Source organism: Syngnathus leptorhynchus, chromosome 11, assembly GCF_054491065.1.
Source record: "Syngnathus leptorhynchus isolate UIUO chromosome 11, UIUO_Slep, whole genome shotgun sequence".
Lineage (NCBI taxonomy): Eukaryota > Metazoa > Chordata > Actinopteri > Syngnathiformes > Syngnathidae > Syngnathus > Syngnathus leptorhynchus.
In genome coordinates, this window is record NC_141205.1 from 11,199,166 (window position 1) to 11,225,387 (window position 26,222).

The window sequence follows — 26,222 nt, forward strand, 5'->3', positions numbered from 1 at the left end:
ATATAGATATTTAAGTGGGATTTGGAAGAAGCAGGGCAGCCGCTCACCGTCTGGTCTGCTTCGGATTCACGAAGGAACGGAGGCAGGAACATTGGGATAGACGAGGATTTCAGCCAAATGCAGACCACATGGCACGAGCTTTTACTCTCTCTGTCCCCATCAATATCACACACACACACATCCAGTGTATTCCACAATAACTTTGGTTCCATTGCGGTCCCCCACTGCGGTAAATCTGTCTGTAACAACGGCGACAGATGGGATCTGTCCTTCATTAAGCCACCATGACGGCTCATATAAGGTGTGGGTGGCCACACCGATTGGTGAGCTTGATTTTTCCGCACTACCGAGGGTTCGACCAGGTGTCGGTGAATTGGCGGAATGCATTTGAAGAGCCACGTTGCTTTGGAAGGGTTAACCGTGCAGGTTGCCTGGATCTTAATACCGCTCGCTCAGACACCCGAAGACGAGTGGCTTTAACGCAGCCTTCTCCTTGGCCCCTCGCAAACTCCGAGATCTTCTCAGGCATAGTTCTCATATTAAAAGAAAACAAGTTACACAAATGAGACAGATGGTTCTTGTTTGTGATGACAGTTGCACGACTTTCTCCTGCGGCTCTCCCACCTCCTGCCACCCCCACCTTGCCCCCCCCCCCTCCCTCTCACCTTATCCCTCTGAGTTTTCTTTCTCTGATATCTTTGATATTTTGTTTGTCACTAAAAAACCCTGAAGGCTCTCGTTCATATTTGCATGAACAGAAAACAAACGCTCTGTTCTCACAAATTAAGCCAGACTTTGATTAGTTTGGAATAATAGCCGACTAGACCTGGACCCAAGTCAAAAGTCAAACAAAGCTTGTATGCACTCACGTCACTTTTGTACGTTTTGACATAACACATTTTAAACAGGTCACAGCTCCAGTGGGCCTTTTGAGCTCAGTTTGCAAATCAATTGAAAGACCTCATCTGGAGGCTTTTAGGGCAACATTTATCCCAGCCGAGATAGATTAAGATTCAGATCGATCAGCAGAAGGAATGTCTCAAGCGTGACAGTGACAAGTTGTTTCGGAATGTTGATGGGGGCTTTACCTGCTGTGAGTCCATCCCAGCTAGCTTACCTTTACGTGCACACGCTCTAGTTACCTTTTAGCTGTGCGTCTGTCACCACAGAGATTTCACATGAACTACAATGAACCTTCCCTTCACACCTGGATACTAAATGTACTCTTACACCTGAAGACATGCGTGGCTACAGGTGAAAGGAGAAGGAGTATGTGTGTGCACGCGTGTGCGTGTTACATGTATCTTTAAGTCAACAGCAATCGGCCGTGTCAAAATGATCCTTGCGTTGACCGGTAAAAGTGTCATTTGATGGCCACCTGGCTGTCGAAGGCACGTGACGGCACAAAACACACCCTTGTGTCATTTAGAAGCGAGAGCAGCAACAGTTCACTACGTGACGGGTGGAGATGGAGGGTGGACCTCAATATTTTCACCGAGGTTGGTGCAGCTGAACAAATAAGAATTTCAGCGACGTGACAGTTTGTTCAAGTTTATCGTCAAGGTGAAGGAAGCAAGCCGCAATGAGATATTGTGAATAACACGTTTTTTTTTTTATGACAAATGATGGCGGCCGATCAAGGATGAAATATTCGATCATGTTTTAAATTTTCTCCAATTGCTTGATCTAAATGTGGGGGCCATACTAGCAGGCACTCGTAGGATATTGAAAAAACAGCTTAGCCCACCGCTTTTGCAAGTTTGCAAGAATTTGGAGCACGTTCATGGAGCAAGACCTAATGGTGATTGGATTCTCCCAGAGGACAAAACATTTTGACTCATTTGTCAAACATGATGAAGGCCAATGGAGGCCAGGTGTTATTCCTCCGTGAGCGTGTGTACGGGACGTAGAACAGAAGACGCAGACATAGCAGACGGCGATGCCCTTCGTTCAGCCTGCGTGATAATTAATGGCTGTCAGTGTCTCTTTAGTGGAAGAAGGTGTTGACAGCCAGCACTTGAGAAAGGCAAGGAATGTGTGAAGCCCTCAGAGATTCATGCGGGTGAAGGAGCGCCTGAGGTGAACAACCGTTCAACATCACTGATCAAACGTCAACTCGGCGCAAGCGATGCAGGTCGCCTCGCATGATGATGCGTCACCCTCATTTGCTGCCGTTTCAAGAATTATGTGCATTACATCTGTGCAGACTTTGTGAAAGTGTAGACTGATCTCTCACTATCCCAATGACAGATTCTGAAAATTGCACGGCTACATTTTTAAAGTACATTCATTCCATAACTACAAAACTTAAAAAAAAACTTTAAACTTACATAATTTTTATTCAGTGCTTTAAAAAAAGTTTAGAATTACAAAACTTTTCATGCAGTGCCTCAGTAAATAAATACAAATCATCTAAAGATCACTATATAACGAGCTGGCAGTTAATGAGTTAGGAAGAACTCCAGATGCTTGTGTCTCTTGAGAGTAGATCAAATAAATACTGATTCAGGTGCTGCACTTGAGTAAAAGCTAGAAAGAACAAATTATTTGCCGCGAATCATGATTATCTGAAATAAACAGGAAACTGAAGAAACATGATAGGTCTCTTTTTTTTTCTTCCATGGATTTGTAGTTCGGTACCGGCTCCGAACCAGTAGTTGGCAAAAACGCGCAATTTCGTTGTTGACATCGGCCGAAGGAAAAAGAAGATGACGTATTTCCGGTTCAATCCAGGAAGTGTCCCACTTTGTTGTTTATCTCGGTGGACAGAAACACTTCGACGTTACCTGTCAGACTTCTCCACTCTCCTTCCAAAATGGGATGTGATGGTGGTACTATTCCCAAAAGACACGAGTTGGTGAAAGGTCCCAAGAAAGTCGAGAAGGTTACTATGCGTCGTCTTTTCAATGTGTTGATTACGTGGGCAAATATTGCCAGGTAGCTAACTGCTAGTTAGCTAGTGGCTAAATAAACGTACTTTTTAACTTGCTGTCATATTGTAACCAATCCTCGTAATTAAGATCCACTTTTCTATGTAAATAAGTACAAGGTATTCTTCCTAGTGTCTATTTTTCATCTTTTGGGGTTTATGTGCAGGTCAAGGAGTCTCTTAAGATGTAACTGTTATTGTTCGTCTTTCCTGATATGGTTTCGGCGTGATCAAAAATTTGATCTAAACGTGTGATTTCACTTGCTGTGTGACTGAAGTTACCTTCCCTGCCGTGTAGGTTGACAAAAATGCAGAGTTGGCTGCCAAATGGAAGTACTGTGCCCTAAGTCAGGAGAAACTCAGACGTCCAATTGTTGCCTGCGAACTGGGAAGGTCAGTGATTTCGTATTTGTTCATCAATTGCGTTTTTGTCACAATACCAATTTTCAGTTTTTGATAGTTGCTACTCTACCTGTGTAAAGAGATACTGAAACAAAACACCTCAGCCAAAACGTACAATGTCAGTGAAAAGCTCAGGAATGAAAGATGACAAGACAGAACTTAAAATTCCAATTTTTATTCATTCAAAACAATATTAGCACTATATTAGCACTGTGTGATACGTAAATAATGAAAACAATCTCGTTTTGTAATATTCATTTGATGATGTCCTACAGTAATCAAAGCCTAATCGGGCCACTGATAGCACTATAACAGCAACTGGATTAAAAACAAGGCAATTAATATATGCACACTAAGGACACTTAAGGCAAAACTATTCTCTTTTGAAGACTTTATAACAAAGATGCTGTCATCGAGTATCTTCTGGATAAATCTGCTGAGAGACCCAACACCGATGCTGTCACGCACATCCGCGGTACCAAGGTATGTTTATGCTTTGTCTGATTTCTCATCGGTTGAGTATTCCACCCCTTTTCAGTTTACACGAGGAATCTTTGCATCCTTTTGCACATCTCTGTCTGTAGGACATAAAAGAGCTCAACTTGACCGATAACCCCGAGTGGGGAGGAGAGAGAAGGAACACCAAAGGAGACGTATACGAGGACGTCCATTGTGGAATGTTTATTTGCCCCGTTGTTGGACTAGAGATGAACGGCAAACACAGGTAACAAAAGCAAACTCGAGTCGGATGAAGTTGTGCGGTTCGACAATTCCCATCAATCGCACAGTATGCATCGTGGCAACGCAAAGTGGGAAAAAAATACCGACACGTGAATTCTGACTTCGGTTCGGGTTTTTCCATCATGTGAAATGTCTGCCCATGTGAGAGGAACTTAAACGCGCAGTACGTGTACATGCATTTTCATGTCGCCCACGTTTGTGTTCTCAGGTTCTGTTACCTGCAAACGTGCGGTTGCGTCTTCTCTGACCGCGCCCTCAAGGAAGTCAAGACGGAAATCTGCCACAAGGTGAATGCAATTTTTTAAGGGATGAGGTGCAATTTTAAAAAAGGGTTAAGTAAAACAATCTAACAGAACGTTGGCTGATAAACATTGCTCAAAGCAATCGTCACGTCATCCCTTTAGTTCTTGTTTGTTACTCCCCGGGCGACATGTCCTCGTCGTGGCACTTTCTCTGCGTGGCCAGCAGCCATGACAACTCTATGGGAACGCTGGCGTTGCTCAGCACCTTGTTCCTGTGCCACTGCTCCAGGCAGTCGAGGGCCTCTGGCAAAAACTGGCTCTCAAACTTGTTTGCGAACATTGCGTTGCTCCGGATGAGCCAGGGCAGGTCCTTCATCCCGTAGATGCAGATGGAGCGCACGTAACGGCCTGAGAAACCAGAGGTGATAAACAGAATACAGTGACCTCAGATTCGTTCGGTAGCAACAAATCAACCATAAATAGAGTGGAGTTGTTTTGTGGCGTACCGTGGCAGCCGTCATGCAACGTTCCTTCATGCTCCGCCCACTTGATAGCACGGACGCTTCCTTCCCAGCGACCACCTATGTTGTTGCCTGGTGCCTCTTCAGATAGAAAACAGAAGCAGGCAGAGTGGCTCAGAGTGTCGCACGGCTTCGTACAAGCGGAACATAACGGCGATAATAAAGACCGCTCATTCATTTGAAAGAGTCATTTGAAATTTGCGCCTTTGCTCTTCTGAAATCCATACTTACCTTTGATGTGGTTGAGCGTCACCCAGTAGTGCTCATCCGGACTGTATGTGTCTCTGGACCACTCGAGGAGGTCTCGAGCTTTGGGGCTCTCGAGAACAAAGTTGACGAAAGCTCGCGTGAGCGCGTAGTAGGCTGTTCCGAAATATATTTCAAGGTTGTGAGGAGGCACGTCTTTCTCGGCTCCCGCTCCAACGAGAGCTACGTGGGAACCAACGATCTCCTTGTATCGGAACTTGGTCCGTATTCTGATATGCGCCGGTTGCTTAATCCCCGGCGTCATGTTCTTGTCCCGCCACTCTTTGCTCTGCAAGTAGCGCACCAGCTCCAAGTTGCTCCAGAGCGGGAAGTCCTGCCCACACAGGTTGATCACTTTCTTCCAGTCGACTTCGGACGCGACCAAATCGGTCATGCAGTTCAAGTCCGCCTTCAGGCGTGAAAAGCCGCCGTAGGTAATCGTTTCGCTGCGGTTGGAAAGGAAGACGTTTTCAAAACAGCCCGCCAGATTCTGCACGGCTGCCCGGTACTCTTGCGGAGCCTTGGCGTCCACGTGGATGCAGTAGACATTCTGTGGAGCATAAATGGCCCGCAGTAGCCGGACTAAAAGTTCCAGTTCTTTGTGAACAGTCAGGATGAAGGCCAACGGGTACTCCTCCTCCTCCTGGCTCAGAGGTCTCGTGATGAAGTGAAGCTCTCGCATCAAATCGGAGCACTGAAGCTTGCTGTCGCTAACGTAGCTTTCGATCTGAGGGGGCAAGCGCACGACCATTTGCAATCCAACATCATCTTTGAGGAGGAAAAAAGGATCACATATCTTTTACCTGACAGTCACGCCGATGCCATTCCGTCCGTTCGACGGGAAGAAAGGCTCGACACTGGGCGGAGAAGGGGCGGCACGATGGGGTTGGGGTCGAGGGCTCGCTGGGCGTCATTTTTGTTAAGTGAATCACCAAAAAGACTGCGGCGCTCATCGCGAGGCACAGCAGGAAGCTGCATTTGGACCAGCCAAGCTGGCACACGGCAGACCTTCTTGTCATCCCGATAGCATAATGCTTCTACATTCTTTGGGCTCCCGTTCACTTAAAAAGAAAAAAAAAAAAAGAAGAGTGAGTATGAACTTATTTGCAAATACGACTCCAAGTACCTTGCCTAGTGAGCACCTTGATTAAAATAGCCTCACATTTTCTCTTTGAGATTTGTTGTAAATACACATTGCCCGTTGGGAAACGTTACCTCTGAAGCAGTCCAGCTGTTGTTCCTCATCAATAAGGCAACAAAAAGTCCATTCAGGAGAAAATAATGATAAAATAGAAAATGAAGTAGACCAACTTTATATGTCAGGGTTCTCTCCGACATGAGCTCTTTGTTGATCCCCCTGAGATCCAGATAATGCTCCCTACCTGGTTACTAGCAGGTGACGCACACACCCTACCCCTTTGTTTATCATCCTCCTGGTTGCCTGCTGACTGCTTTGCATTCTTTTCTTCTCCTCGGATGTTTAGTTTGAGTAAAAAGGCGCGCATATCCCGATAGGTCTCCCCCTTTTGGATGTCGTCCGCCCTGGACTGTGTGCGTTTTGTTAGCTGCTTGCTCAGCTTCTGCGATGAGCCCTTCTGTGTTGCGCAGAGCACATGGCAACAGCTCACGCCTACCGGGCCCGTATTGCCAGGACACAATGGAAAGCGGCCCTGCCCTCCTGCCGCTCGCTTACTGTGAGCTGCTGCACGTCGGGCTTGCCGTCTTGTTAGCCGGAGCGCGTTCTAACACTTATCAGTTGGCCGCATGTCATGTTGTGCTTCCCGGACCTGCCTTTGTTCTATTGTATCCATCATTGGAGATAAAAGCAAGCGATGCGGAATTATCCGGCGAGCGCTCGCTGCGCTTTACTGGATGTTTTGCCCTCTATTTCATTCATGTTGTTGCAATAAGATCTCAATCAGTAGAGATTGTCTTTCGACCGTTTGATGTCGCGTAACAATGTGTACGTCTGCCCTGTGCGGGTTTCAGTGCGGGGACCCCTTCCAGAACACGGACATCGTCGTGCTCAACGGAACAAAGGAGGAGGTGGAAAAACTGAGGGAGAAAATGGAGGCGAGGCGAGCCATAGCCAAAGCTAAGGTGACTTCTGCATTCAGCCGTGAAAACTCAAATGGTTACTGAAATAAAGGAATATCTTGTTTTGTCATCGTGGGATAGTGGGTAACGCAATTTTGATCTCTTTGTGTGTCTTGGCATGTAAAGTGATTGACAATAAAGCTGACTTTGAATTTGATCTTAGCATACAAAAGAAGTACCGTATTTTTCAGACTATAAGGCGGACCGGACTATAAGGCGCGCCTTCAATGAATGGTCCAATTTAAAACTTTGTTCTTAGATAAAGCGCACCATTAATGCATCATGTCAGATTTCTCATCCAAATCAAATCATTCTCCTTTTTATCTTTATTTCAATTTCACATGCAAAAAATCACTTTATAATCACAAAATAATGATCCATAGTCTATTTGATTCGTGATTCATAGTCTTCAGCGGGCCACTTATGATTGATTTCATGACACAATGCTTCGGGCCAGTTTAAATTTAGGAATTTGGTCCATATATAAGGCACACCGGACTATAAAGCGCACTATCGCCTTTTGAGAAAATTGTAGGTTTTCAGGTGCGCCTTATAGTCCGGAAAATACGGTAATGCCATTTTGATTTTTTTTTTTTTTTCTTTTAGAAATCAAAGAAGAGCAAAGCTGCAGCAAGTGCGTCCGCCACATCACAAGCAAAAGGTTTGTGCAAGCCGCAAGCAATTTTCCATCCTTATTTGGGCTTGGCTTCTGAATGGACATGATACTGGGGTATTCAAATTACTTTAAACAAATGATTTACAAGTGAGCCAACACCATGAATACTGCCCTTATTTATTCGTGCTCAAACAATCAGAGTTATCTTTATTGGCCAAGTGTGTACAAACACAAGTGATTTATCTCGGTAAATTGAGCCGCACGATAGCAAGCAATTAAACAAAAATAAAATCTATTAAAGGTAAGATTGTTTGAGATCGGTGGCCTCCCGACTCCTGCTCTACTCTGCTGGTGTGGTTTCCTGTTTGGCTCTGGGCTGCCAAACACCTGCACTTTATTTGTTTAGTGTGAGCTTCAGTGAAACGAGGCAACGTGTGCACCCTTTCCTCTTCCTGCACACACAATGCTTTCTTTTGAGCTTAGAATGCGCTGGACCTTTTTTCATTTCGCCTTCAATATGTCCTCTCGATCAAATGCATAACATTTCAGACAGCTTACATTCTTGCTGTGAATTCTCTACGCTCTGCAGATGACGCAAAAGTGGAGGAAGCGCTAAAGTGCTCACTGGAAAATGGAGGCGCAAGCAGCCAATCAGGTGTGAGAATTCATCCTGCTCAATCCAATTCAAGATCTGCATGTGTGCTTCCCGTGCAGCTTCTCATTGTTGCGTTTGCCTTCCTTCTCTCAGTGAAGGCAGGAAGCTCGGGAGCCTCTCACCCGTCCTGCGCCCTCAACGGCGACGGGCCTTTGGTGACCGCCTCCAAGCGATCCATCCAAGAGATGGAGGAGAAGTCGGAGACTTTCAAGTCCATCTTCACCACCCACAGCTCGGCCAAGCGCACCAAAGATCAAACCTCCAACTGGGTCACCCACACGCCGTACCACTTTTAGCTCTCACACGGGTGCAACCGTCCCTGGCATCCGGCCGCGTGTCAACTCATTCCCGGCGCCTACACCTTTTCTCGATCTGGACAGTTTTTTTAATGGCTCCCCAGGCTCCTCACACACTCTTGTTTAATTTGCATCATCCTCCACGCGTCCCCTCCTCCTCCAGGTGCATTGAGAATTAGTGGGGTTTATTTTTTACCTTCTCTGTAACAGCGTTACCCTTTTTCTGCTCAAGGTTTCGTCTTGTAAAAAGGATATGATAATTTCAGCCTCTTCCTTTGAAACAGTTTTTTTTGCAATCATAAAACGTTTTTCTTTTAAATCACACCATTGCTCAGGTTATCATGCGTACCTTGCTTTAAGTCTTTTTAGGATATCTATCCATCCATGCATCTTCTGTACTGCTTGGCCCCAAGGGGGTCACGGAAGTGCCTGGAGAAAACCCACGCAGGCTTGGTAAAAACATCCAAACTCCACACAAGAAGGGCATTGCGGTGAAATCTAACCCGTGACCTCTGAACTTTGAGGCAGACATGCTAACCTATGCCCTAATGTGTTGCCATTACCTTTTATGTCTCTTTGTATTAGTGCATCATTTCTAGCATTAGAAAATAGTCAAAATAAAGTCAGTGTGTGTGTGTGTCAAAAAAGTCCTCATTACAGTTTGTGATGAATGCATAACAAGCAGGACGTCAGCACCCCAGCAGTGAAACGTCACGACTCGCAATGTGCATATACAACCACAAGAGGTCAGCAGATGATTGGTCTTATTCTGTACTTGTGGCTATGTTGAAAAACCAATTAAATGACGTCATATATTACGGGCAACGTCCTGTACAGCCAACTTGGATGTCAACTGGGCCAGAGCAATAAAATCACGGAATAGTTGATTAAAATAAAAAGCTTGTATTTTCCATTCGTTATAATGCAAATCGAATACACGTGGGCTTCCTATAAACTACATTTGGAAAATCTTTATATTCGTGTGGTTTTGATTGTGATGCAGATAACTAAAACAAGTGTATGCGATGCCTCAAATCATTGTTTCCCGATACTACAGGCCTTTTTTTCACGCCCGAGCGGGCCATATTTTTTCTAGACAATAAAACAACAAAATCCAACCATTAATCATCCAGTGATACCTGAAAATAAATATCGATCATTTAATTCCAGTTAAAATTTATTTTTGCAACCATTTTAAATTAAAGATTTGCAAATTCTATTTTTATACTCTCTTTGTGCGTTTATCAATTGTTGTTGCTATTAATATCTTTGAACTGAAATCACTAAAAATATAAAAGAAATGTCGGATTAGTAAGAGGCAACGCTTGTATTCATAATTGCATGTACAGTGTTTCACTTTTATTTCAAAAGGCAGAAAGAAACTACCCAGTCAGTCCATGTTACAACCTACAAACGACTTGCAGAAATTTTACCGTTGCATATTTTCCACCAAATTGTTGCGCACAATTTGTTTATTTTATTTTTTTCGTCCTTTGTCACTGAAGTCATTTGGAATGCAATTAGTCAATTCCGTATAAATAATGGGGCAGTTGGGCGAGTTCACAGAGGTAAGTTTCTTTTCTTTAGAGGACATCCAATAGCCGAGCGTCGTGACGACACTTTGATGTGCTCATTAATTACAGTCAAAGCATTTGTGAGATCAGATAACAGGTTACTAGGGCTTAAAAAAAAGAGAGAGAAATGGGTGGCTTTTGAAAACGGATTCTTTGGGTCACCCTGAGGCGATGCGGCCTTCTGAGGGGGTGGGAGATGGTATGACTTCATCTTGAAATGTCCATGCCGGTGATTTTACCCAATATGATATATTCCATCGCGATTAACGATATAAGGAGAATATAATTGATTTGTGTCAGTATTTGACCGTGCATTCTCAATTAAAAAATTTCGCCATTTGGAAACGAGTTCAATCAGCTTCTATTTACAGGAAGGGAAACAAAAGAACATCAGACATGCTCGCAACAAAAAGCTTAATGTAGGGGTCAATGTTTGGATTTTACTCGATCAGGTGTGTTGTGCTCTTGGCTGGCGCATGCGCATTGATTGTGACCAGGTGAAGAGCGAGCTGCATGCATGTGGAGTTCGCGTGTGTTTCACTCACTGGCCGAGATCGGAGCCACGCAGATGTCTCTGCTGGACAGGATCGACTGGAGGGTGAGTACCGTGAAAGATTATTTGCATTTTAAATGGGATATATTTAAACTCTTATTTTACCTACCAATCGACTTGAGCTGTTTGGGCCTGTCATTTGAGTTATTTGACATAAGTGAATGTGCATTTTTCAATTAATGCAGTTTACAAATATAATCCGTTTGTTTCGCAAAGTAACGATGTTGTGAGATTGTTCGGCAATTTAAAGCAATTGATTTTAGTACATAACAGTCATTGTAAAGCCACAAATATAGTCAAACATGCAGCCTGAATAAAAAGATCTAATTTGTGACTAAAATTTACGCGCGCGCATTTTATTGAATATTTCTGCTTGTGCTCGCTTTTCCCCCATAGCAACCAAGTGGATTATTTAATGGAATTAAAACTAGCTAACTAATGAAAACAAATTATTATTTATTTACGCATGTCCGCTACTTAAACATTTATTCATCCACTATATTATGTTCTGACATCCGCAGAACCCTCTGCGGTTCGTAATGTCGTCAAAGAACACACACACGCGCACAAACACGCGCACACGCACGCACGCACGCACGCACACACGCTCACACTCACGCACGCACACACACACACACACACACACACACACACACACACACACACACACACACACACACACACACACACACACACACACACACACTGCTCAAAACATGAGGCCATGCGTGATTAAGTGCCTTTGAGTCGCTCCTGTCCACTCTGACGTCAAATAACATTTTAATCAGCGCCCATATGAGTTAATCTCGAGCATATTTGCTGTTCCCATGCACCCTGGCACCCTGGCACCCTGGCACGCATGCATTGCTCAACACCGGCTGTTCTCTCTCAAATTTGAATCTGAACCAGTTTGAAAGGACCTTTTAATGGTTCGGCAATCAGTCTACACATTCGTGCAGTTTGAAACATTTTTTAAATGCAAACAAATGTTATTTTCAAAAGTCTTTGCATGCCGAAGTTTCAAAGCGTGTTTATGTCGGATCTTGCAGAGCTCCACCAGAAATGCAAATGAGCGCAAGGAGTTTCGTGGTGAGTGAGTGAGTGACGCATGCTTCAGCCCCCTTTAGGCGTACTGCAACTTTAAACAGGCTCTCAACCACCACTGAAAAAGTCTATAAAAACACCTTGAATGCTCATTATTTAACTGAGGATTTCAGAGTCACAATTTGCGATCCATAGATAAATAAATAAATAAATAAATAAATAAATGAATAAATGAATAAATAACACCATTCAACGATTTTTAAGGAACTTTCAATACAGGATTATGACAAAATGGCAACACATTTAAACGAATTTAAAGAACCTTCAATACGGTACGAATACAAAATTGCGAAGAAAATATTTCTAATTGCGTAGCAGCAAATGAAAAATGGCAGACCGTAAATTGGGAAATAGTTTAGCTAATTTTAAATGTCAGAAGTTATTAGTTGGTCTAAATGATGTATCCTGTAATTTTGTTCTCCTTTCTGGCAACGGACCGACGCACAATGTTCTTATTGGCCATTTCCTTAGCCAATCAACGATCGCCGCTTTTTTTTCTTAACCAATGGTTGCAGCCTTGAGTTTCCCTTCCCGGTGACGTCCTAGTGCGCGGAAACGCCCACCCGTCTTGACTGCGCGACTTTGGAGAGCTGCAAAAGCAGCCTGTGCCTGATGTGCGCGTCTGCGCTGATTTGTCCATCAGAGGGAGTCAAGTTTCTTCTGTTAAATGCACAGCCTGACTCCGGTTGCTCAACAGACGCGACGAGCCGCTGCAGAGACCACAAGAGAATTCATCTTTTTCTTTTCACTGGCTTTTCGTGGAACAGTCTCCGGTTGGCGGCCGGATCGCTGTCCGCTCTTTCCGTTTTTATAACAGACGCTCGCCGGGATGTTCCCCACCAAACTGGATTAACTCCAAGGCATTGAAAGCAGATTTATTCGCTTTGCGTGTGCGTGTGTGTGTGTGTTTTGGTTATTGTTTTTTGTTTGCTTGTTATTTTTCGGGGGTGACAAACCCTTTTCCCCCGGGGGTCAACATGTTGTGGAAATTAGCAGACAATGTCAAGTATGAGGACGACTGCGAGGTGAGTTCGGGGACAATTTGAGTGAAGCACAGAAATTATATTAAAGAAAATGTCCAACTGTGTGGGTACTAACTTAAAATATTTTAACTAAATCTAATCATCCAGTCAAAAGCGCATATGAAGCAAATATATTTTCTGGACCATATATGCCTTTCAGCTCAACTGTTTGTTTAGATTCGGAGTTTGCACATTTTAAAAGAAGTAATTTGACATTTATGTGGTTTGTAGAACTTAAAGGTGTGCTGTTGCACCAGGCACACATGATATGAAGATTTGGTATTATGTAATATTTTCTGCATCCGACAAAAAAGCTCAGCAAAAACGCAAAACGTTGGCTAAATATCAGTGAATGTTCTCAAGCCATTTTAAACAGTGTGTTTTTTTCAAAGTTAAATTCTTCCCAGTTATTGTGCTGTTTTTTTTTATATAATCGAATAACAGCTTAATGAATCAATGGAAGGAAGAAAATAAAAATAAAAATACTGTGAATATATGGTTCCAAAACTTTATCACTGTTTATTTAAAGTAAAAAAAAAACACACACTTTAAGAGGCATTTTAATCTTTTGGGTTTCGCTCCAATTTCAAAACAAACCAGAAAAAAATATGTTTCAAGAAACCTTTCTGAGAATATAATTATATTTGTCGCCCTCCATCCTGCAGGAGCGACACGACGGCAGCAGCAATGGTAACCCGCGTTTGCCCCACCTGCCAGCGGTCAGCCAGCACCTGTACAGCCCGCCTCCCTCTCTCTCACACTCGGCAAGCTCAGACTTCCAGCCGCCCTACTTCCCGCCCCCCTACCAGCCCATCTCCTACCCGCAGTCCGGTGACCCTTACTCGCACCTGGGCGACCCGTTCAACATCAACTCGCTGCACCAGTCGCCGTCGTCCAACCAGCAGCAGCCGTGGCCGGGGCGCCAGGGCCAGGAGGGGCTGGCAGCGCACGGCCGCAGCGGCCTGGCCGGCCAGATCCTCGGCCTGGACGGGGGAGGAGGAGGAGGAGGCGGCTCGTCCGGGTTGAGGAGGGAAGGCTTCCGCCGGCCGGAGCTGCTGCCCCCGCACGCCCATGGCATCGAGGCGTCGGTGATCGGGGAGAACATGCATGGCATGCACGACATGCAGGGCCACGGCATGGACGACGTACAGGTGGGTGTGGACCCTGCACGCCTCGCAACCTCACGCCCCCCCCCCCCAAAAAAAAAACACGATTGCGTGGAGATCACACACCAGTGTGGTTCCGAGGCCCAATTTCAAGGGAGCCACATCCCTAAATCATTAGAGAATAGCCTACTTGTACAGTATGATTGGCTAAGCCTTTTCTACAAGTAGGAAGGAATTTCTTGATAGCGCACAAGTTGAAGTAGCCTGTTGCACTTTGCATTGAATTCATTTATGGAGAAATTGAAATTATTTTCATTTTATTGTTAAGAAGAGCATACCAGGAATAATCTAAAAAAAAATCAATGTGCTTCATACAAGCAAAAGGACAACGCCTGAAAGCATTTTCAAACACATTGGCAAAAGACATTCAAAAGCAAAGTAGATAACAAAAGTAGCTGATTAAAATGGGTAAAATTTGAAAATTAGATTTTGACGTCCCTAAATATGGGCCTCCTTTTACATGTTTGAAATTCTTTGCAATTAGGCTGATGCATGCTCCATAATCAGCATCATCATGAATTATTTCTAAATATACAAAATATTTAATTTAATGTGTAAGACTATCTTTTAAGTTACTTATTATCACAATGTAACATATGCACAATTTTTGGAAATCAGCATAAAAACACTGCATTTGTTACTGCATTTTTAAATTTGTATTCTGTAAATTAATTTTTGTGATGTGCCTATAAGCGAAAAAGTTAGAAATTACAATGTGTTCCAAGAACTGCATAAAAAATCTGCCTCTTGGGTGATAATACTTCTTGACACTCGTAAATTATTATCCCTCTGTAATCATAACCAATGAGTGTAGTGTGAATATGTTACTTAATTCATTAAACTCCATGCACAAACATTTTAGAAACACTTGTTTGATGTAATTCATTTGTGCAACCACATCCTGGTAACCAAACCAAAACGAAACCAAAATCATTTTTGTCAACGCCTACAGTTTTTGTATTGGCTGCCATTTGGTTAACCTGTGCAATACCTTCTTGATCTCATTTCCGATTGCGTTCTTTTTTTTTTTTATCAGCACGTGGACGACCACAGTATTATCATGGCAGATCAGACGGTCATCAAAAAAGGTACGTTTCCAAACACTCCTCCTGCCCTGCCCGAGTCAAACGTGAGGCTTCACGCCATCACTTCCAATGACTTGCAACTACTGCTCTTGAGTTGTACAGAAAGCAGAGTACAGACAGTATATCCTTCTGTGATCTTTCCCCCATGAGCCTTCATACCTGCGAGATGTACTTAGCTAAGCTCCTTACAGGGAAGGTGCTTGACAAGACGTCCAGTGGGTGGAAAGAAAGTGTTAAAATAATAGCATTTGGTTTGTCTTTTGAATCGGCCAGGGCGCGGCAGTGGGCTCGCATGTGAAGGACGGTTTAGTAATTTGTTGGGACACGAACTGTTTTGATTAAGGATCTTAATTCCCCAATGTTTTGTCATCAGGATTCCATTAAAGGGGCTTTGAGTCAAAGTGACTGCACGTTGACTAATAGCACTTGTAATCATAGACTTACGTGCAGAGAGAAAGATGGACGTCTTACGTAATCTTGGTTGTTGTTCTTTTGTGTTTTTTCTAATATTGCATTCATCGTGCATCCAACGTCAAGGAAACACGAAGTTACAATGCGAACTGTTTTTGTATTGTTTAAAAATTTTGTTACAGTGAGCTTGTCGTTGGGACTGCCACTTGCACAACCAAACCACCAAGCGGGAAAACCTGTTCCGCATGGAGGGAATTTGCAATGTTGTGAAACAATTCCCTACTCTTGGTCTGAGGGTTGCTGAAAATGCCGCTCGAGTTTGGCTTCTTTACTGTTTCTAATATTGATGCAATAAAGGCTAGGCAACACTGTACTGAAAAAATATCAACAAACAATTGATGAATGACTTTCACTAAACTTTCATAACATTGTAGTGTCAACCCCTAAAGATCTTTAGTTCTAGGTGATTTAAATTGACAATTGACTTGAAATCAATTAAAGGTACATTACTTTTTTATTTTTAAAACAAGTGTGGTGTTATGACTAAATAATCACAAATGTATTCTCATATTCCTTATGTGATTTTGTAGATGACATATGGAAGTTTGAATGTCTCAAAAATCTGAAAATGCTAACTTGGTCTTTAACATGTTTATTTTTTTATAAGCATTTCAAACTTTCCTCAGTTGCTATGGAAAAAATGAAAGGTGTTTGTTTATTTGGTATTGTCACAAAGATTTAGAATTTAGACTGAATATTCACTGATGCCCATGTTGCATTTGTTTTCATGTTTCATGTGTTCCCTATTGACTTTTGTCAAGGGGCTGAGACGTATTATGGGTCTTAAGCACCTCTCAAAAGATCTAAAAGAGAAAATAAAAACAATACAGGCTTTTGCGTTTGTAGATGGGAAGCAACGATGACTCATGGTGCGGCGTTCCCACGCTTGAGGGCACGCTGTGGGCCAACTAGGCTTCCCGCGAGCAGGCAGGCAGGCATGCAAGCAGGCAGGCAGGCAGGCAGGCAAGCAGGCAGGCAGGCAAGCAGGCAGGCAGGCAGGCAAGCAGGCAGGCAGGCAAGGGAAGGCAAGCAAGGGAAGGCAAGCAAGGCAGGCAGGCAAGGCAGGCAGGCAAGGCAAGGCAAGGCAAGGCAAGGCAAGGCAAGGCAAGGCAAGGCAAGGCAAGGCAGGCAAGGCAGGCAGGTAGGCAAGGCAGGCGCCGCATGTGTGACTCTTGTGATTTTTGTCTCAGTATTAGGACTGCGAGGGGCCAGGAGCCTTGATCGCGTACAGAGGACTTGTTATCAGGGGGGCATCCTTGCGGGTGAGGATTGTCGCCTCACTTTTGTGCTCTATGTTAGTGTGCTGTGCTGTGGTTGTATGTTCAGTGACTGTCAGTGCTTGCACGTTTTCTGTAGATCTTCAAGGATAACTGGAGTTGATGTACATGACTGTCTGTCTGTTTACGGAACATATTTGTGGGTGGTGGCTTACTGGCTGTTGAATGAAGCAATCTGTAGTTTACAACCATTGTAGATTTCTCTTGAGGTGACCCTGAGTTCCTCATATCATCATTCTGTAGCATTTACATCTAGTAGGAAGACCAACAATAACGCTAACCAAATAAAATGAGCAGAATCCACAAAATGGCGCACTTCCCCAGCAAGATTTACAGCAGCATCTTTGCCCTGAAACTTGTTTGTGGAGAGTTGTGCACCCAAACTCTAACACGAATGGCTTAGAAATGGTGCAGAAACTCAATAGTGTGGAAAAGATTCCATTTTTGCAGCCATGTTTGGACAATTTGAAAATGCAAAGATCTATTTTCTTTGTGAGGGGAGGTTTGAGAATTTGGTCCAAATGATTTTGCTCGAAAGCAGTCCGGTTCAGAGAGTTGTACTATTATGTGCCACTCCCTTCTAAATTTGAGTGCAGACACATTGCGCCGCATGATTACGATGGTTTTGATGAAGCACAAATTGTTACGACTCATGGCATCTTACCCACATTCTCCTCCCCACTCAGGGCCTGTGACTCTCCCCAAAGGCAATGCGCTGGGCCTCCCCTTCCAGAAGGAGTCCCTGCTTGGCATGGTGTCCAACCCCACGGAGGTGTTCTGCTCCGTCCCGGGTCGCCTCTCGCTGCTGAGCTCCACCTCCAAATACAAGGTGACGGTGGCCGAGGTCCAGAGGCGACTTTCGCCGCCCGAGTGCCTGAATGCATCGCTGCTGGGAGGAGTTTTACGCAGGTCAGAGTGCAAACCTTCCAAAACAAATTGCAAATTGGTGTTCCCATTGCAACTTTAGATATTTCTTTATTATTTTGCATTTATTTTTATACTGCCCCCAGGTGGTCAGGGCTTGCACATCAGAAGGAGCAGCACAATGTCTGATGAATGGAATCAAAAAAGTGGCAAAAAATAAGATGGACTGCCACTTAGTTAAACTTATGCACACATGTTCATGTGTGTTTACAGTGTTTGTGTGCCATCATGTGTGACAGTCCAATATACGTACACCAGACACTGGAAAATTTGTGCTTGGAGCGCACGTTTGCTGTTTCCCAAGTGCCTTGCGTTACTGCTGACATACAACAACAGATTTATAAGCATTTTTAAGTGGGTCATATAGCAAGTGGAGGGGGATTGTTTGCGGAGGGACGTTGCACACACACCAAAGGTGCTGCCCATTTTGCAGAGAGAGCTGAACTGCCACTCATGCAGAAAGTGAGTCGTGCTCTTATTGCACAGACAACGTTTGACTGCCGCTGTTGCTGCTCAACTGTCTTGTGGCATTTTCACTTGACAAAAAAGCGGGATGGTTGTTTTGGATAAAACTAACCTGTCTCACTAACTTGTCTTTTTTGCCCAAAGCCAAAGTCTTGCCTATTGAGGGATGATTGGCCTCCTTTTTAGTGTTTTTAGTGAGACAGGTTAGTTTTACCCTACTGGTAATGTGTTGTCGGAATTAGCGGAATTATCAAAGTCACTTTGATTCCAAAGTCGTCGTCACATTTCATAAATTATGTGCGGGCGGGACGGAAAGTTCCTCGACCGGCAGGTTCGTTTCAGTGCAGCGTGTCCCCACATTCTTTTTAATTAAATGCTTGGAAAAAGTCCAGGCTAATCAGTCTCAGTTAAAATGTCTGCTTTGGCTTCTTCGCGTGCTTGCACGTTGCTTTTTTTCCTGGGTTGTCCAGGTTCCTCCCACATTCCCCAAAACATTCATGAGAAAAATAATTGAAAACTAAATTATCCATCAGTATGACAAGTTGAGAGAGTGCACCTCTGCTCACCAAAAGTTAGATGAAATGTGGTGCTATTACAACTTGACCTATGAAAATGAATGGATGAATGAATAATTTGGTCTGGTGTGCCTCAGGGTTCCATACGTGGCCCTCTATCATTCAATCATGTGGCGATGAGGCTGATATTATTCTGTTAAACTAAATGCATGCAACTGATCAAGTCAAGTTGGTCAATGCACTTTGGTGTGGAAGCAACTCTATTTTGGAAATTGTTAAGGTGCAACAGTGATCCAAATTATTTTACACAGCTACGACAGTTGCGCATGCTAGGTTAAGGGTAATTGCCACACATTCACATGTCGGGGTAATTGAAGATGAATTTTCCATTGGTGTATAAATGTGAGTGTGAATGATTGTTGTCGACTGTTTATTTGTGATTGGCTGACGGACCAGTCCAGAGTGTGCCTCCTTTTTCACTCACAAAGGCAGCTGGGATAAGTCAATGACCCTAGTGAGGTTGAGCACTTTGAGAAATGGATGGATGAATCGATGGAATCATGCGAGCAGACTATTAAATGTCATGTTCATTTCTCAATGCACCGTGAAGAGATTTCTCTAAAAGTCAGCTGGGTGACAATTACTTATGTCTTTATGGGTGCGTGTATCTGGGTGTGTTCGCAGAGCCAAGTCGAAAAATGGAGGCCGCTCGCTGCGTGAAAAACTGGACAAAATTGGGCTCAACTTGCCTGCAGGAAGAAGGAAGGCGGCCAATGTCACTCTACTTACCTCACTCGTGGAAGGTGAGAAGCGTTACTCCCTAATTACTCTCTGGCTGGAATGTTGTTCTCATAAAGCCAGATTGTGGCAACGTCAATCATACTTTAACATCTGAACGCCATACTGCAAATGTCACTCAACAATAACAATAACTGACTCCAAACACTGCTTCCTCCCACATTCCAGAAACATGCATTTTGGCTTCTGTATTCCAAAATAAATACATATATACTATTTGTATTAATATATATATACTAACTGTATTAAGAAATAAAAATACAGAAACAAAATTGATAGTTGACAATTCTTCTGAAAAGACTCTTAAACCAAACCAAACCAAACCAAACCAAGACTGCTTAGCTTTATGCTATCAACCGATGCAAAACACCATAGACAGGCCAATGAATAGCCTCAACGTTGCAGCACTATAACCTCTTAAACCGCAGATTACACACATAGTTTGAGGGGAAACAGTCTGAAAAGAAAAATATGTTGTTGTGTAGTTCATTGAATTTATATGCATGAAATTGTCATCACAATAAAATTGTTAGGGAAACTAACAATTTATCGATTAATAGATAATTCTTTAATAAAACTCCAAATGTAGCCGCAAGTATTCGGTCTGCAGTTTTTCCACAATGTGTTTTGCTGCGACCTGTGCTAACTTTAGAATGTCTGACTGATCAGCTGACAGACAATCACTGCCCTCAAGTCCTCCCAAAAATCAAACTCAGCCTTTTACCTCGTTGTGGTAAACATAGACCGGTCATGTTTTGGCCCCACAGTGATCACAAGAATGGTTGCCCTCTGTTTTCCTCCTTGCTTCACTTTGATTCCAAAGTCTGATGACTGTGCGATGAGAATGTTTGGAGCCTGCCTGCTGCTATTTCCAGACCTCGCAAGTTGAATCGGGCCTTGTTATCTGGTGCGGCGCTCGCCGGGAGGCCCGGCTGACCTTAAAGCTTCAATGCAAAGCGCTCGGAGCGAATAGCTGATGCGGCCCTCGTGCGTGTGTTGACGTTGCTACCGAGCAAATCAAAGACGCTCTTTTTCATTCCACCTTTCTGTCTCTCCTCAGGTGAAGCCGTTCATTTAGCTCGTGACTTTGGTTATGTGTGTGAGACGGAGTTTCCCGCCAAGGCCATTGCGGAGTACCTGGGCAGGCCCCACGTGGAACGTAACGAGGTTAACTCTCGCAAGAACATGCTCCTCGCTGCTAAGTGAGTTGTAATCTTTTGTGCTAAGAACCCTTTTGCTAAATGTTGACAGAATTTGGGTTCTCAACAATCTTGTCTTTGATATTGAGGAGAATACCTGATAATTTTTTGTAATTGTCTTAGCTATTATTATGGATTTTATGCTAGTTTGGTGAGACGATCGGCAGCCAAAACACATATCTGAGGGAGGACTGATTTTGTTCATTTTTGAATGTATATTTGTGCAAATTTGCCAATCTTTGGTCCCATGTACTTGTAGTTTGAAGCCTGACAAACATACATTTTCCACTAAAAAAGCACAACAATATAAAAATGTGAAATGAATTGTAGCCATCCTCTTTTTCACAGGCAAATCTGCAAAGAGTTCACCGACCTGCTCACTCAAGACCGCTCACCGCTAGGCAACTCGCGTCCGGCGCCTATCCTGGAGCCGGGCATTCAGGGCTGCTTGACCCACTTCAGCCTCATCAGCCACGGCTTTGGCTCACCGGCCATCTGCGCCGCCATGACCTCGCTGCAGAACTATCTGAACGAGGCCCTCAAACAAGTGGACAAGATGTACCTGAGCTCCGACGCGCAGGGAGCCTCCGACGGCGGCGGCAAATCCGCCGACAAACTGGACAAGCACAGGAAATGAGACCCCCCCCCACCAGCTTTTCCCCTGTGAATTCCGAGACCGCCGCCTACCCAATGCCCCTTCCAATATAGTATTGTTACGTGCGGCTGTGTTCAAATTCACTCCCTAATCGCTAATGCACTATTTCATAATAAACTCAAAATAGAAATAATTCAATAAACGAGTGGGGTGTCGAAACTTTTTCATCCGAGGGCCGCATACAGAAAAATGGAAGGATGCCAGGGCTACTTTGACAGTTTTTGCCTTTCATATACTAAGCACATATAGAAACCCAATTTCATATTTTTAACCTGCCCCCATGTTGTGGATGTTTTTTTATTTTTTTTATACTGAACTCGATAAACATCCACAAATAGAGATTAGGGAGTAGAAAAGGAGTGAAGAATTCCGAACACAGCCATTGTTTCCGGCAACTTTGAGGCTGGGAGGATAAGCGCATGCTGCTATTCTCCCCCATCAAGAGGACATCATTTCGAGATGAGTTGCTGTGACCCCCCCCCCCCCCCCCCCTCCCCTTCCTCCTCAGTGGCGTCTGGAGGCAAATCCTCTGATTTCCTGTGTCTCGACAGACTTGCAAAAGGACAACTTTTTTTTGGGTTTAATTTTATGAGAAAGAGATGCAATTGCCCAGCGTTGTTTTTTCTGTTATTATTGCTCATGCTTTGTTTGTGTGACTGTGCGGGGAGGATTCCAGTGTTGTTTTATGCTGTCTGAATGGGTCACTCACTCAACAGAAGCCTCAGTGATATTGTCTTGAAGGAGACATATTTTGTTTTGGAATTGTTTCAACGTTTTGAAATGCTTTGAAGTTCCCAGGTGTCTCATTAACACATTTGGGATATACTTTTGACCAATACACTAAAGATCGAAACTCTTTGTGTCCTTTTTGACACAAATGACACAGAAATCACCTTGTTTTGAAAGGGCTGTCCCGTCTGATGTTTTCCTCACCCCGCTCACTCTACTGCGGGGTGCACCATTGCTTAAGTCATATTTGACTTTTTTTCTTTTTAACCAGTTACTTTGAGTTGTCTTTTGCAAGTGGCTATGACCTGGATGACTGTGGAAAATAATTGCAGTGGAAGTCGTTTTTATGTCAATTAAATTTTTAGAAGGGCTCGCTCACAGACGCATTTTCAGAAATAACAAGACAGCAAAAGATTTACTTGGTTGTGTTTTTTTCGCACTTGATTGGGCCACCCAAATATTTGTACATAATTGGAAAGTCACGTTTCCATCATATGACCCCTTTAAAAGGTCTTCGATTTGATACCAAATGTGTTTGTTCAGCCTTTTAGTGTTTAAAAACTGGGGTGCGAGTCAACCTATTGTTGAGTTAATGCCTATGTGTGTGCTTGCATCTGTGTGTGTGTGTTGCGAGCGCATGGATATACTGTAAATATTTTTTTCTAATTAGTCATTAAATCCCAATACATAATTTTATTCACACAAACTTGTCCCCCAAATGTAAATATTTTCTAATTTATGTTGTAATTTAATGGGCTGATTTTTTTTTGTAAATAATGGTAACGCTTTTTTTTGGTGTGTGGTTTTTATGATGATGTTTTTTCTAATAAATGGGTTAGGTTTTTTTTGTAAATCAAGTAGCGAGGTTAGCTCTTGTGGCCATGATGTACTATTTTTGGCTTTGGAAATGATGTAAAGATGCATACAAACAAAAGACAGCAGGAAGAATAAATACCGTTCAAACCTGAAGCTTGACAGCGACTCGCAGGTTTCCTTTCAACGCTATTTACCGAATTGGATCACTCATGACTTTCTGGAAGTCAAAAGTGGGAGCAAGAAACTGGAAACCTTTAATTGGTTCCTTTCAGGCGTCGTGTGACTGAGAGTTTATAATGTTTTTTTGTTGGATAGTTTGGTTATCTCATGTCTGTCTCTTGTTTCGTTGTTGGTGTGGTTTTACGAGGTTTCCTCCAACTGGCGGCGCCAGGTTTACAGTGCTGGGCTTGTAACCTTTGACACCCAGGAAAATGACCTGCTGTGTTTGCATGGGGCAAGCAAATCGCTCATTCACTCATGACTGCACTGAAGTCTGCATTTGAAAGGTGCATCATGGATTTAAAAAAAACAAAAGTAAAGAAAAAAACATCCAAGGCGTGTATGTCAGCCATTAACGTTGGTAGTTTGAGCCTCTCACCTCAGAACCTGCTCAACCAGAAGTGTCAGCATCTGCGTCTCAGCGGTTGACTGCCCGTCTTATGTTCGAGATCAGATAGTGGAAGGAGGATGTAGTTGTTGGGAAGACGACGACGTATGCTAAGTATCGACGAAAGTGTGTGTGTGGAGGGGCAGCCTTTGATGACCTGTTTAGCACAACACAGCCGTGAGGTCTTATTGGATGCAGTTGAGCGGGCTTGTCGATACTTTGCTGGGTGGGGAACTAATCCAACAAGGGAACCACTATATTACAATTTGTACAGAGTATAGATTTGATGGTGAACATGTGAAAATTATCTCATCTATTGACTGAAATTGTGTTTGCCTTTGTTCCGTCGTGTTTTGCGGATCCGATCAAGGAGGTCAAATTATATTGTTAACTATTGACCAATTTGACATAAAATGCAAAGTACTTGGTGATCCGATTCAACCAGGAGTTCAGTATTTTTCATTCTTCCACTTAAATTAAACATAAAATTGTTCTATGAAGCAATTGGGCACCTGTTCAACACAACCCTGTACCATTCCTTCTCATTTATTTTTCCAAATTCTTGGAAGAAGGTGTGTGCCGTGGGAGTGATTGTACTGCGACCCGCCCAATAAAACAGAGAGTGAGAAAAAAGTCAGAGCAAGCACAGACTTGCGTAGCTTACCTGTAAACTCCGTCACGTCTGCTCGTTAGACAAAAGAATCCCTCACTGCGCCTTTTATGTGAAACGGCTCAACCCGAGTGACCCTCCTGCTACACAGGCCGCAGCACATGACGCCCTCGCTGCGTTTGATTTCTTTTCTCGATTAGCCCCGTTGACAAGCGTGACTTCACGTCATATTGTTTGCTTGGAAACACCGAAAGCCGAGAGGACACAAACAATACAAGTCATACATTCAGGCCAGTCCTTCATAAATGGACTTTGACACCTTAACAAGTTTCTCGGATCCACTCGTTAGCCATAAACACGCGGGACTAATCGGCTGCCTTGCCCGTGTCACTGTTCCGATTCCAACATGCAGCAACACATTCTTGTAACCCCTCGAAATAATCTGCAGTTGAGCTTGAGTCAATTGCCAGCACAGGAAACAGATGGCCCCACAAATTTAGATGAGTGTGTCCAAAGGATAAGAACAATGTGAGCGTTTATAATTGAAGTTTTGTCATAAAAATGTCTCAAAAATTCAATTGAAAGACTTTTCACGTTTTAACAGAAAAAATATACAAAAGAAAAATAAGACTGGAGAATGTTTACTTTTTTTGTTTTAAATCAGAATTTAATTTTTTTGTATGATATTTTTGTGCTTCATTTTTGGGTGAGCGTGCCATGCAAGTATGTTACCATGACAACAAAGGACAAAATTACAGTATTGCGTACTCATTTACATTTTCGAGGCTACTATTTTGTGAGGAGCAACATTCATGGCATCTTTCTGTGGAGTTGTTGTTCTTGATCAAAATATGATTATAGCTCTTTTGATTTCTGCTTGGCTTGCTGTCTTTGCAGTTGTTTTAGCGCTAATTTTCCATCTGAGTCATCCTGTCCGCCCCCTTTGTGACTCACAGGTAAAACGCCTGCAGTCTGCGCTCAGGTCATCGTTGTCTGGAAAACCTTGCTTGATTTTTAGCTCATTCTTTTTTTTAAAAATATTGCAAAATAAAATCCAAACATCCCACCACAGTGAAAGCCTATGAATAATGAAATTGTGGAATCTGATGACATAACCAATGATGTCACTTTTTTAAATGGATCTGAGAGGGTATCAGGGTGGGATCGGATGGGTTTAATTTGTCCCCAAAAAGGAACTGTTGTGATGGTGTGGGGGTCTAAATGGGTCCACAGCCTAATCCCAGAGGAAACTGTGGAAGAAATTAATCTAAATTACAAGAATGAGTCTGGAGTCTGGAGGGGGCTACAAAGGCAGGGGAAGCGGGGCGTTTGTTTGAAGGGAGCGTGGTGTTGGTGGTGGGGGGCATTTCTTTTCTCCGACCAATTAGTCGCCAAGTGTAGCGCCGGACCCCCTCGGCCCCTGCGCTCCTCCGTGTACAGACAACAGATGTTGCCGGTTCTCAGGGAATGTGCGCCTCTTTGCAGGCCTGCTCGCTGTGTGCGTCATCTTCCTGCCTGGATGATGTCACATTGTCGACCAGGCACAGCAGCCACATGCTCGAGCCAAAACCGCACTTTATTACTGCTCCTTGAAGTATTTTATCAAAATATTCCACGCCTCAATCGCGGATCGATAGGAAAGGGGCATATAAATACAAATGAACGGGTTTTCAGAACGCCGCCTTTCATTGTTGACTGTAATAGGATTAGAGATTATGGGGGGGGGGGGGGGTGATTATTGATCCGTCTGCGTCTGCCTCTTTCTTTGCTTCTCATTGGGACCTCACACATGGTCCATTCCCAGGAACCACGGGATGAAAATACCTGTCGACAGGTTTACACCCGGGTTTGTTGTATGAGGAAGGCTCAAGACAACATTTGTGCAAAATCTCAGATTCTTCATGTGT

The 26,222-nt window shown here is 43.5% G+C and overlaps 3 protein-coding genes across 5 annotated transcripts; 2 read left to right on the forward strand and 1 right to left on the reverse strand.

The window, feature by feature from the left end:
* Positions 1-2,731: 2,731 nt before the first annotated feature.
* On the forward strand, positions 2,732-9,069 carry rtf2 (replication termination factor 2). The gene is made up of 9 exons (XM_085924956.1): positions 2,732-2,884; positions 3,228-3,322; positions 3,721-3,814; positions 3,916-4,055; positions 4,281-4,359; positions 7,071-7,181; positions 7,785-7,839; positions 8,384-8,449; positions 8,543-9,069. Exons 1-9 carry the CDS (start codon positions 2,816-2,818, stop codon positions 8,743-8,745), a joined length of 912 nt encoding a protein of 303 aa, XP_085781082.1. The 5' UTR covers positions 2,732-2,815; the 3' UTR covers positions 8,746-9,069.
* Positions 3,473-6,100, reverse strand: gcnt7 (glucosaminyl (N-acetyl) transferase family member 7). The gene is made up of 4 exons (XM_085924957.1): positions 5,885-6,100; positions 5,067-5,808; positions 4,821-4,916; positions 3,473-4,722 (listed from the first exon to the last, which is right to left on the reverse strand). The coding sequence occupies exons 1-4, from the start codon at positions 6,098-6,100 to the stop codon at positions 4,487-4,489; spliced, it is 1,290 nt and encodes a 429-aa protein (XP_085781083.1). The 3' UTR covers positions 3,473-4,486.
* Positions 9,070-10,428: 1,359 nt separating the features above from the next.
* tfap2c (transcription factor AP-2 gamma (activating enhancer binding protein 2 gamma)) lies at positions 10,429-23,974 on the forward strand. 3 transcript variants are annotated; one of them, XM_085924784.1, is made up of 9 exons: positions 10,429-10,518; positions 10,817-10,917; positions 13,664-14,149; positions 15,201-15,252; positions 16,911-16,982; positions 17,684-17,906; positions 19,586-19,704; positions 20,760-20,901; positions 21,247-23,974. In XM_085924784.1, exons 1-9 carry the CDS (start codon positions 10,491-10,493, stop codon positions 21,533-21,535), a joined length of 1,512 nt encoding a protein of 503 aa, XP_085780910.1. In that variant the 5' UTR covers positions 10,429-10,490; the 3' UTR covers positions 21,536-23,974. The 3 variants fall into 3 exon arrangements, with proteins under 3 accessions (XP_085780910.1, XP_085780912.1, XP_085780911.1); XM_085924786.1 differs by lacking the exons at positions 10,429-10,518; positions 10,817-10,917 and adding an exon at positions 12,697-13,001; XM_085924785.1 differs by lacking the exons at positions 10,429-10,518; positions 10,817-10,917; positions 16,911-16,982 and adding an exon at positions 12,817-13,001.
* Positions 23,975-26,222: the final 2,248 nt, after the last annotated feature.

What these genes read in the sequence shown, in the direction of transcription:
- gcnt7 (XM_085924957.1), bottom strand. Translation starts at nt 6,100, where the DNA reads ATGACAAGAAGGTCTGCCGTGTGCCAGCTTGGCTGGTCCAAATGCAGC. An exon ending in GACGCTCAACCACATCAAAG is followed by an intron (nt 4,917 to 5,066) that starts GTAAGTATGGAT and finishes TTCTATCTGAAG; the next exon opens with AGGCACCAGGCAACAACATA. An exon ending in GTTGCATGACGGCTGCCACG is followed by an intron (nt 4,723 to 4,820) that starts GTACGCCACAAA and finishes CTGGTTTCTCAG; the next exon opens with GCCGTTACGTGCGCTCCATC.
- tfap2c (XM_085924784.1), top strand. Translation starts at nt 10,491, where the DNA reads ATGCGGCCTTCTGAGGGGGTGGGAGATG. An exon ending in TCAGACGGTCATCAAAAAAG is followed by an intron (nt 15,253 to 16,910) that starts GTACGTTTCCAA and finishes TTTTTGTCTCAG; the next exon opens with TATTAGGACTGCGAGGGGCC. An exon ending in ACTTACCTCACTCGTGGAAG is followed by an intron (nt 19,705 to 20,759) that starts GTGAGAAGCGTT and finishes GTCTCTCCTCAG; the next exon opens with GTGAAGCCGTTCATTTAGCT.
- rtf2 (XM_085924956.1), top strand. Translation starts at nt 2,816, where the DNA reads ATGGGATGTGATGGTGGTACTATTCCCAAAAGACACGAGTTGGTGAAA. An exon ending in CGCACATCCGCGGTACCAAG is followed by an intron (nt 3,815 to 3,915) that starts GTATGTTTATGC and finishes CTCTGTCTGTAG; the next exon opens with GACATAAAAGAGCTCAACTT. An exon ending in GAGATGAACGGCAAACACAG is followed by an intron (nt 4,056 to 4,280) that starts GTAACAAAAGCA and finishes TTGTGTTCTCAG; the next exon opens with GTTCTGTTACCTGCAAACGT.